This window comes from Malaclemys terrapin, chromosome 9 (genome assembly GCF_027887155.1).
Source record: "Malaclemys terrapin pileata isolate rMalTer1 chromosome 9, rMalTer1.hap1, whole genome shotgun sequence".
Taxonomy (NCBI): Eukaryota; Metazoa; Chordata; order Testudines; family Emydidae; genus Malaclemys; species Malaclemys terrapin.
The window spans coordinates 60,167,842-60,179,880 of NC_071513.1; the positions used below are offsets into that span (position 1 = coordinate 60,167,842).

Here is a 12,039-nt window from a genome sequence, read left to right on the forward strand (position 1 = left end):
TTTGCTCAGCTCTAAAAAACAGGCAGTTTTGTTTATTTAAAAAATAAATAAATAAAACTGGTTTTAAAAAGCTTTTCTGAGCATGTACAAATACTATAGGAAAATTCAGATGCCATTTTATCTGTCAGGGCCTGGTAGCCTTCTCAAGGATGTCGCCTAGATGCCAGCTCTGCCTGCCTCAATAATGCTTGAAAATTATTCAAATAATAAATGATTTATTGGAATTTCAGTAAGCAGCATGTGCCAATTTCCTTCTGCAAAGAGCAAGGATGTATGGTAAACAGGACCCAGAGAGCTGTACAAAGCTGTAGAAGGGTATCAGCCTAGCTCAGGTCTTTCAGAGTTCCTCCAACCCTATCAGGAGAAGGTGAATCAATAAGCATGAGTGTGACAGAATGTGATTGGGCTAGTGAGCCATATAAAATAATCACTTGGGGGCCCCATTCACTCTGTGTGGCACTTGAGTCCCCTCACCTCCCAGTCCTCTATGGAACTCTGCCACTGGGCAATTTTGTCTATGTTCTCCAGCCTCCTTTTTCTCTCATTGATCAGTCGAGCAACGTTCTTCATGGCATTTAAGGCAGCTTCAACATCTTTAAAATCCCTAGGGCGAAACAGATTTCATTAGGCACGTCTACATGAGCAGACTGGAATCTGAAAGTGCTGCAACTCTAGAGTCTAGTGAACTGGAGCACAGAGCTGGAAATCTGGGTTCCATTTCTGGTTCTGCCACTCACTAGGGTTGTATTTCTAAAGCACTTGAACAATGTCACACGGAGAGCCCCGTGGGCCACATTTTCAGAAGAACTCATCTCTCATTTAGGCATGAAAATAAGAGGTCAGATTTTGAAAGGAGCTGAGTTCTTTGGAAAGCCAGGCCCGAATGGTTAGCGCTGAGTATCTGAAAATCTAACCCAGCAGGTGCAAAGTACTTGTTATTCTAAGTAACTGTTTTCTCTGGAGATTTAAAGCCACTATTTTGTCCATCACAAAAACTATTTTTTAAGTGAAATTGTTAAAGCCACAATATTTTCATGCCATTACATTTGAAGATTTAGTTGTCAGACATGGGACCAAGACCATTTAGAAATGCATGGGTCCCTTTCAAACAGGAGGCATTATCTATTTGTGGTAGGACAGAATCTCCTGCAACCAACCCAAACACCATCTGCTACCACCATCTCACTCATTATCCCTGGAAGAAGAGCGTTGGAGTGTCTTGCCTTACACACTATTTCCAAAATCTCAGAGCACCCACTGTGGCACGTACTCTGAGTAACCCCTTCCAGATATATTTAGTTTCACAACATAGTATTTACGAATTTAATAACACACACACAAAGTAATTCTGAGAAACATCAGTGTGGTCATTAGGAACTTGAAAGTCCAGCTCAATTCATAGTGTGTCACTATGATCACTTTCCTCCAATACAGATTTTCAGGTTTATTTGTGTAACTCTAGTTATATCAGGTGCATTATTAAGAGACACATTTTATTATACACAAATACGTTCCTTGTACTGTGATTCCTTAAAAAAACCAGTTGATCAATGGTTGCGCTATGAGAATTTGAACAGATTCCGTCAAAACTGTAAAGAGATTCTGTTTAAAAACATGGGCCCAAAGTTTGTTGCGCCTTAAAATTGTTATGATGCCCAAGGGCAAGTTCTCTAGAGCCAAAGGGCCACATCCTCAGCAATGTGTGTAGCCCCACTGAAGACATTTTAAGTGCAATGATTCCCACTAACTGAGGATCTGGCCGGGTATTTTTTAAGCCTATTACCCTGACTCCATAAAATCGAAATCATGGAACAAACATGCCCATGCAGTGTGTCCTAGGAACAGGTTTCAAAGCTGGGGGGTGACTGTGCAGAGGGGGCTGAAGCAGCCCAGACCTAATGCATGAACTGTGCATGTCCCTGATGCGATGGAGAAGATCTCCACAATGGTACCCAGTTACTGCAGGCAGGGAGGGCAAACTAGATGCCTGAAGATGTACGTCTGTGCTCACCATGAATCCACTGGGCCATAGGACAGCAGCAGACCAAGTCCACCACTCCCCTCATACCCTGCAGTATTAGCCACAGCCTGGCTGCTCAGACATCCTGGCTAATTCTGGCCGAAGAGCCCATCCTTTCAGACATGATACTTCTAACTCAGGCTTTGTTCAGATTCCCAGACAAACAGCCTTTGTTTTGGTAGGATCTACAGCATTTTGTGCTGTGCTCCTGCACAGCCAGCAAAGGAAGCACAAGTTGACTCATGAGGCCTATTTGCTGTGCTAATATCACTCTTGGGGCTCAAATAAGGAAATGAACATGATACTAAACAATCAGTAGGGTGGTACCTACTACACAGATAGAGAAAGCTCAGTGTTTGCCTAATAGAAAAGGAGATATCTGGTAAGAGGGCATGCTAAACAATTGTGAATATAACATACAGCTACCATGAATATCCTTTTTCTGTAACTCTGAGACAACTGTTCTCAAATTCCCCATTCCCATGCATGTATAAGCCGTTCCCTGACATTTTGCACCTACCTGTGCTGGGGGTTGGTATATTTGAGTAGTTCAGCCAGCTGCAGTGGATACTTGCAGATTTTCTGCACTGGAGTCAGCAGAAACCCATCCAAAGAGATGTCTATCATCTTCTGAAGCAGGCGGCACGCTTCAAAGAAGTAGACATACTTGTTGACTTTGGTGAGTCGGGACAGCTCCACGCAGGCGTTGGGGTGGTTGTTGCAGTACTCGGAGTATATCTGGAACTCTGTTTGCTGAAATGGGAATGAAAAGGCAACCCCTAGTGGTAATCTCTCTCATATCAGGGTCTGGGCCTGAAAATGCTGCACAGTGCAGAGCTCAGCCATTCTCTACCCACTGCAGGCCCCTCTTCCCAAAACAACTACAGTACCTACCCTGCTTCCCAATAAAGGGACTCCACCCAACTGTCCTGGTAGAATCATAGAATCATAGTATCAGGGTTAGAAGGGACCTCAGGAGGTCATCTAGTCCAACCCCCTGCTCAAAGCAGGACCAATTCCCAACTAAATCATCCCAGCCAGGACTTTGTCAAGCCGGGCCTTAAAACCCTCCAAGGAAGGAGATTCCACCACCTCCCTAGGTAACGCATTCCAGTGCTTCACCACCCTCCTAGTGAAATAGTGTTTCCTAATATCCAACCTAGACCTCTCCCACTGCAACTTGAGACCATTGATCCTTGTTCTGTCATCTGCCACCACTGAGAACAGCTGAGCTCCATCCTCTTTGGAACCCCCCTTCAGGTAGTTGAAAGCAGCTATTAAATCCCCCCTCATTCTTCTCTTCTGGAGACTAAACAATCCTAGTTCCCTCAGCCTCTCCTCATAAGTCATGTGCTCCAGCCCCCTAATCATTTTTGTTGCCCTCCACTGGACTCTTTCCAATATTTCCACATCCTTCTTGTAGTGTGGGGCCCAAAACTGGACACAGTACTCCAGATGAGGCCTCACCAATGTTGAATAAAGGGGAATGATCACGTTAGGCAACCACTAGTCTCTTCCACGCCTCACCCTGGCCTTGGTAGTGGTGCCCTTTGGTAGTGGGTATGCCAGGCATGCTGATATACTTCTCTCCCTGGTAGGCCTATACACTCAATGATGGATCTATATCTATATGATCTGATAAATGTCCTATATGTTTTCCTGGCTGAAGCCAATTAAAAATTATGGTACATGCTACTTTTCAGACAGGCTAGGATGCGTCCAACATCCCATGTACTCCACAGGCCACTCTATCCCCTACCCAGATGGACGTTTCTGATGAACTGATGATCAGGAGTAAAACACTTAAAATATTGGCCTGCAAATGGCAACATTAGGCTACAGAGTTTACAAACCCAATGGAGAGGTATTGCACTCAGCAAGGCAGCTTTTTATTGAGTCACATTGGGAAGGTCTTCTTGGCAACCAGAAGGGCTACAGATTTAATTCTAAAAAACCTAAAGCTTAAAAATTCTATCCAGCTAACATCTCCCCAGCTAGCCTTCTCCCACGAAGACACTGCAAATCAACTCACATATTCTAGGAAGCAGGAGCCGACCTCACTCAAGTGTGGATGGTCTTTGTTGAATTTCTTCTCCAGCGCTTTTACAAATTTTTTCTGGCATTTGTAAATGTCTTCGATGTTCCCAAAGATTGTCTTCAGCTGTTCTTCTGTAAACATGTCAGCCCTCTTGCGGCACTGCTTAATGTAACCCTGGGAGGAAGTCAGATTTTCAAGGTGTGTTGGGTATTTGCTCAAAGGCCTGGTCCACAGACAACTGGAGTCAATGAAAGACTCTCATTGACTGCAGTGGGTTTTAGATCAAAACGCTATACCTTTCTAGTATGAGTCCGCTGTGCTTTTATTACTATTTCTGAAGGTACCATGCCTAAAAATGGCACACATGGAAATCAAACCATAGTCAGAAACAGGCCTTGGATGACACTGTAACCCATGCTCAATGGTACAACTTGCGCTATAGAATCTTCTCCGGTAAATAACTAACTGACTGTATGTGTACCAGATATTCTGGTTAAACACAAAGGGTCAGATCCTCAGCTGGTATAAATCGACATAGCTCCATTGATGGAGTTATGCTGTTTTACACAAGCTGAGGATCTGGGCTTGAATATACTAGTGTCCTTGGATAAAACTGTCTCTGTTTCGCCCCAGTTGGCTTCCTCTGTCCATCCCGGATGAGGCTGCAGCTCAGTGGTGTTTTAGATATGTATTTTGCGAAGTGTTTGGGGAGGAAAGGTCCTATGTCCATGCAAAGCTGTTATCACCAATCATCACCACCTGGCACGTCTCTTGTTAAAGGAGATGTCAGAATATTCAGCATGTTCAGAAGTGAATGCTCTAATAGGCCGAACATTCCCCAGGATTTGGATCTATGAGTATATGAATTGCATGAAAACTGGTATTTCTGTTCATGCCACCTATTACCATTTATTAATAAAGAATATAGTGGTGCTAGTATTCTAGTCTTCTTGGCTTGGGAAATTCAGTTCATTACATTTCATCAGGACTCCTCTTTGTGCTCCAAATAAAGGGGCATTTGGGATATTCCTGGAATGAATCAGTATTCTCCATTTCCTGAACATGCACAGTGATTACAGAGGGGGTAGGCAAAGGGTATATAACAGGTATATGACAGAGAGACAACTCTGCTAACCGAGGGTTCTTTTCTTAAGGGAAGAAGAGTAATTTGCAGCTAGAGAGAAAAGAAGAGCACAAGACAGCTTAGTAGGGTGGGGGCTGGGGATCTCTCCCTTCTGAAGTGGGTTCAGTTCATGCATTTGGGTCACACCCATTCTATCTGCCCCTTATTCTCTCCTTTCACAGCCTGGTTACCTCACAGATGTCCTTCAGGTGTTTGATGTAGTCTCTCTCTGTGCTTATGATCTCGTTGATAACATTGGTCCTCATTTGGTCCTTGCTGGTCTGCCCCACTCCATAACGCCGGGCGGCGGTGCTGGCATCCTCCTCTTTGCCGTCCTCTGCCTTCATAGGATAGTCTTCCATGGGTTCATCTTGGTTCACTCGGAGCTGTGTCAAACACACATGGGTTTCCATTGGGTAACACTCCCTGTTTTTACTCTCTCATCTTGCCTGGGTCACTAATTCAGATCCTTCTACCACCAAGAAGGACATGTTGGAGGACAGCAAGGCTGCTGTGATGGGCACTTCCTCCCTGTCACATTCCTAGAGCCCACACACGGGTTAGTCAGTGTCCTCCAGAATTAATTCTATGAAATATCCAGAACCTGGGCCCAGAGATTGGCCAGGGGAGGGTGGAGGGAGTTCTAGTGATAGGGATAGCTAGTTTCAGTCAGTAGACCTTGCCATTTGCTCCATAGACCTTGGAGGGGCTGAGAATATGGCAGAGGATAGGTATTCAGCACCTGGGGGATGCCTTCATATCACCCAGCCACTGCTCCCGTTAACTAAGGTGTGACATTGATGGGTTCCCTCTTGGATGGAAGGATCACAGATGTGATGTGAGGAAATACATATAAATCAAGGGAAAGCACCTCAGTAAATGATTTACTAGTCAAGTCTGAGGGTTTTTTATGGGGTGGGTTTAGGGGAATAAATCAATTGATAAATTCTGCTTTGATAGTCTTTGTTAAGGAGTAAATTAAAGGACACTCATTACTTACAAGGTAAATAACAGTAATAAAACATTTCTTTATATGAATTGAATACAGATGCCAGTGGGCAAGTAATGCCATATGAAGAGACAGCTCAAGGCTGCGTCTGACGAAGTGGGTATTCACCCACGAAAGCTTATGCTCCAATACATCTGTTAGTCTATAAGGTACCACAGGATTCTTTCTTGCTTTTTACAGCTCCAGACTAACAGGGCTACCCCTCTGATACTTGACACATTTAATATGAGACTCATGCTTCTTTCAGTATGGCCACTAGATGGCAGCACAGCATGAATATTGGCAAAAATATCAGACATTTTCGTAGAGGACTTGCTGTACACTGTCTACCTTATCAGCTGTACTAAAATCACTGTTAGGTAGTTCCAGGCAACATTTTATCATCTGGAACAGGTCTTCGGCTAGGGACTAAGGATGCTAAGGAGGAGACAAGGAACCTCTTCTTTGCCTCCTGCACAGCCCTAGCAAAAGATTTCAAAACTTTTATGTCCCAATCAGTCAGACTCCCAACCAGGACTTTTGCTATAGGCATAAATACATAATTTGTATCAGGTAATTTGCGTGAGGACAAATAACTGAGAATCCAGGTATCCTGACAGACCTGAATTTCCCCATATCAATTCTCAGTTAATGTAGTCGTGCTGAAGCAGAGCTGGGATTCCATACTGAGAACTGCAGCTCACACAATGGAATGAAAATTCCCTCTTACCTGGAAAGGGAAGGAAAATATGTGGCCTATGCACTGAATCTGCCTGGGCTCTTGTTCTCCCCCATAAGTAAAAAAAAAAAAAAAAAAAAAAAAAAAAAAAAAATAATGGAGATATCCCATCTCCTAGAACTGGAAGGGACCTTGAAAGGTCATCGAGTCCAGCCCCCTGCCTTCACTAGCAGGACCAAGTACTGATTTTGCCCCAGATTCCCAAGTGGCCCCCTCAAGGATTGAACTCACAACCCTGGGTTTAGCAGGCCAATGCTCAAACCACTGAGCTATCCCTCCCCCCTAGTAAGTAAGGAGAACTCGGATGGCCCAGCAAACCAGCAGTAAGGAATCCCACTTCTGCACTATCCAAACCACAGACTACACTTCTGGAGCTCACATTTTGTCCACTAAGTCTGTCACATCCAATAAATGGGGCTTGTAGGGCCAGATTCTCAGCTGGTGTAGGTTCGGCATGGCTCCATTGATTTCAATTCAATTATGATGCTTTACAGTCGCTGGGGATTTGGGCCTACCATGACAAATGGAGAGATCCACTGAGGCTTCAGTTCAGGACAGCATAGGGTTGCCAACTGTCTAATCACACAAACCCAAATACCCTTGCCCCGCCCCTTCCCTGAAACCCTGCTCCTGCTCCACCCCATTCACTCCATCCTCCAGCGCTCGTTCTTCCCCACTCTCACTCACTTTCAGTGAGGCAGGGGGTTGGGGTGAAGGAGGGGGTGTGGGGTGCAAGCTCTGGGAGGGAGTTTGGGTGTGGAAGGGGGCTCAGAGTTGGGCCAGGGGATTGGGATGTGGGAGGGGGTTCAGAGTGTGGAGGCAGTATGGGGTGCTAGCTCTGGAAGGGAGCTCAGGGCTAGGCAGTGGTTTGGGGTGTGGAAGGGGTGAGGGGTGCAGGCACCGCCCCCGCAGCTCCCATTGGCCACAGTTCCCGGCCAGTGGGAGCTGCGGAATCGGTGCTCAGGGCAGAGGCAGTGTGCGGAGACTCCTTACCCACCCCCCACCACCAGGGACATGCTGGCCACTTCAGGGAGTGGGGCAGCCTGCTTTTGCCCCGCTGCGCCACCGGACTTTTAGCGGCCTAAAATCTCCCAGTTTGGCTTCAGTAGCCTCCGGGAGATAGAGTCTGATTCCGGGAGACTCCCGGCGAAACCAGGAGGGTTGGTAACCCTAGCAAGCATTATTAAAGAGAAACAACAATGTACATGGCTCTGATCACCAGCACATTCTACACCAAATCACCTCCAACCATGGAAGTGCTTGGGGCACTCCTATCAGGGAGCTGGTGTTAACAGACTGGGGTTAAAAACAATGTTTAGGTCCTTACCCGTACAAAGCTGGCTGGAAACCAGCCTTCGCTGTCCAGGATCCTCCCCCACCACCACTCCTTGTTGGTAGCATCCATCACTTCGATGACATCGCCAGCCTTGAATCCCAGCTCTTGGTCATCCATGGTGACATGATCCCAGAGGGCTTCTGCGTATACCACGCTGCCATCGCTGATGAGCTGGGAACAGAGCAAGTAAAGCATTGGCAACCAGTTACCTCCAACAGAAGCATTTCACTCAACTAGCACTCTGAGCACAGGCCTTGTTCCAGATCACTGCCACAAATGGCACAAGTCACCCCACTGTGAACAGGAGGAGGACAGAACCATGCTGCCTTCCCTGCACACACACTCACAGTGTCCAGCAAAAGACAGCATGTTCCAAGCTTTGGAAGGCTGACACTGTTGTGTGAACTCCTGGTTTCCAGGGGCTCATGCTGCAGTGTAGCCCCTCCTTGTCCCAGTATGGGCCCAGTTTAAAGCCTCAATCTGGTTCTTATTCTAGTGTGAATAAGAACCTTCAAATCCTTGCAGTAGCATAAGAATTTAAAGCACATTCATTTCTTAGTGCAGTTCATAGGGCTGAATAGTGACTATTTCAAACGGCACCTTCTTACTGAAATGACCTGCCCTGCACTCTCTGTGTATTCAGAGTCATCTCTGCTGACTAGGCCCCAAATCAGATTTTATTGCTTTAGAGCCCTTCAGAAGCAGCGAAGTGACAAGAAGCCAAGTCCATTCTCGCTCATGCTTCATCAACAGAATTACTAAGTGCCAACTGCACAGCCAAACTGTGCTTTCTATTGCATCTGATCCACCCCAGTTTGAAACAGCGAGAGGTGCTGGGTAAATGAGGCAGATTTTGGATCAGAGAGTTGTTGTTATTGGTGATTATGCATTAGCCTGAAAGAACAGAGCATGCACTTTAGATCTCAGAGCACGTTTGTGGCACCAGGTCATATTTGCTAAGGAAGCCCTTGAGATACAAAAATGGAACCCAATGGTAGCATTTTTACAGAGCCACTTTTCAGAACAGAAAGTACCCCACAGTGACCTAAGATTTTATGCTGCTTTTAGGGTGGTTAAAATTAGCACTTAAGCCTCTTTAAGTAAGTCCTCAAAGGAAAATAAATGCTTAAGCTTAGGGTCAACTGGTTATTAACATATATCAAAAAGTGCTTACTTTGGAAAAAATGCACATATGCTCAGCCCAGCTCTTTGGGCGAACAATCACTTGCATTTAAGGAATGATTCTACTGCGTGTATTCAGTATGTAATTTTCAAATGGTTGCAACTTTCTTACTTTCCAAACAATTTGTTTAAAACTTAGTCTTGGACATACTCCTCACTCAGGACTATTTACATGCCATGGTTGAGTCATTTTTCAATGATCTGTGTGATAAAACAGAGCAGCAAGTCCTTATAACCATGGGGACAATAGTCCTTCCCTGCACCCACTCATGATTCAGTAACATCAGAGGAGGTTCACTTCAAACATTCCAAGTAAAAGCTTTGCTCTGGCAGAGACGAAGCCTGGAAAACTTCAACCCTAAAAGATCATTTTAAAAAAAATGCATGAAGAAGTAAAAGCAAGGGACCATAAGGAAAATCTTTGTATCCTGCACTGTGATAATCACTACCAAGGGAATGTCCAGCTGTCTTTTCCCTACAAGTCCACCCTGATTTGTTGGGTCAGAGACTTTCCCATTAACCTTAACCTCTGGAGAACAACATTTATGGGCTTTCATCAGGGACATGACTAAGAATAACGGCCTAGACATCTATGCGAGTCTGTGAACCTTTGGGGGCTCCCTTCCTAAGAGGTCAAAGAAAACACAGGACTCTTCCCGTTATGATTTGGTTAGGGAAGTGTCCCCAAACAGTCTAATCCAATGTAGAGGGGGGTGTGAATCCTGATTTTCTGTAACCCCATTGTGCAGTGCTAGCCTCTGGAAGGCGGGTGGCATGAACAGTCCCTGAGGAGGATGGGAAAGGAGAAAACTTCTGTGTACACCTCTACCCCGATACAACGCTGTCCACAGGAGCCAAAAAATCTTACCGCATTATAGGTGAAACCGTGTTATATCGAACTTGCTTTGATTCGCTGGAGTGCACAGCCCCACCCCCCCAGAGCACTGCTTTACCGCGTTATATCCGAATTCGTGTTATATCGGGTCGCATTATATCGGGGAAGAGGTGTACGTGTAACCCACACACCTTCTGGGTGTGGTGTTCTGTCCCATCTAGTGGCACTGAAACCACTTAGAGAGAGAGCAATTAATGAGTCTGCTCTACAGCCCTAGCTAACAGCCAGTTTGCTTTTAGCTCATGTGGTAGAGGTTCATGCACTAAGCTCCAGAGGTTCCCGGTTCAATCCCACCCGCCACCGACCAAGGTCTGTTGGCGTTACATATGGTTCAATGACAAGTTATTTATTATACCCAATACCCCGTCTTCAGTCATGTTAATAATCTCTTCTGAAATATTATCTCTGTATCCATCCACTGTGCTGTATAGCCCAGCATCGGCTATGATATGCACCTGAGGTTGATTATATTTTTCCAGGCATAGTTGATCACATCCTGTGTTACTATTTTTTTTTTTGGTTTGGTACCAATACAAATAGTACATGGACAAAAAAGGCAGGGGATCTTGTGCATGCTACAGGATGCAGAACAGGAGGCAATAGAGCTAGTTGCATTTTTTAAAAAACAAAATTATTTTGGATGGGAAATGCTTTTTTATCGAAACCAAAATGTTTTGTGTCAATGTATCTGTTTCGCCAAAATGTTACAAGGAAGATTTCTCAGGTCCAGGTGAGGGAGGGAGAGAAAGATTCCTGGAATAGCCAATAGCCCATTAGTTTGGGCACTCACCTGGGTGGTGGGAGACGTAGGGACAAGTCCCAGCTCTGAATATGGCAGGGTGGGTACCTGGGTCTCTCACATCCCAGGGGAGTGCCCTAACCACTAGGCTATTTTGGGGTGAGAGAACAACTTGCTGTAGTTTTTTCACAACATAGATTCATAGATTCTAGGACTGGAAGGGACCTCGAGAGGTCATCGAGTCCAGTCCCCTGCCCGCATGGCAGGACCAAACACTGTCTAGACCATCCCTGATAGACATTTATCTAACCTACTCTTAAATATCTCCAGAGATGGAGATTCCATAACCTCCCTAGGCAATTTATTCCAGTGTTTAACCACCCTGACAGTTAGGAACTTTTTCCTAATGTCCAACCTAGACCTCCCTTGCTGCAGTTTAAGCCCATTGCTTCTTGTTCTATCCTTAGAGGCTAAGGTGAACAAGTTTTCTCCCTCCTCCTTATGACACCCTTTTAGATACCTGAAAACTGCTATCATGTCCCCTCTCAGTCTTCTCTTTTCCAAACTAAACAAACCCAATTATTTCAGCCTTCCTTCATAGGTCATGTTCTCAAGACCTTTAATCATTCTTGTTGCTCTTCTCTGGACCCTTTCCAATTTCTCCACATCTTTCTTGAAATGCGGTGCCCAGAACTGGACACAATACTCCAGCTGAGGCCTAACCAGAGCAGAGTAGAGCAGAAGAATGACTTCTTGTGTCTTGCTCACAACACACCTGTTAATACATCCCAGAATCATGTTTGCTTTTTTTGCAACAGCACCACACTGTTGACTCATATTTAGCTTGTGGTCCACTATAACCCCTAGATCCCTTTCTGCCGTACTCCTTCCTAGACAGTCTCTTCCCATTCTGTATGTGTGAAACTGATTTTTTCTTTCTAAGTGGAGCACTTTGCATTTGTCTTTGTTAAACTTCATC

At 45.2% G+C, this 12,039-nt stretch overlaps 1 protein-coding gene across 1 annotated transcript in view; it reads right to left on the reverse strand.

Annotated features, from left to right (window-relative positions):
• The window catches only part of LOC128843202 (uncharacterized), a 336,468-nt gene that overhangs the window by 16,478 nt on the left and 307,951 nt on the right, over window positions 1-12,039 (reverse strand). The window contains 5 exon segments of the mRNA XM_054039816.1: window positions 475-604; window positions 2,541-2,773; window positions 4,053-4,232; window positions 5,373-5,567; window positions 8,236-8,415. Coding sequence (XP_053895791.1) covers window positions 475-604; window positions 2,541-2,773; window positions 4,053-4,232; window positions 5,373-5,567; window positions 8,236-8,415 — 918 coding nt within the window.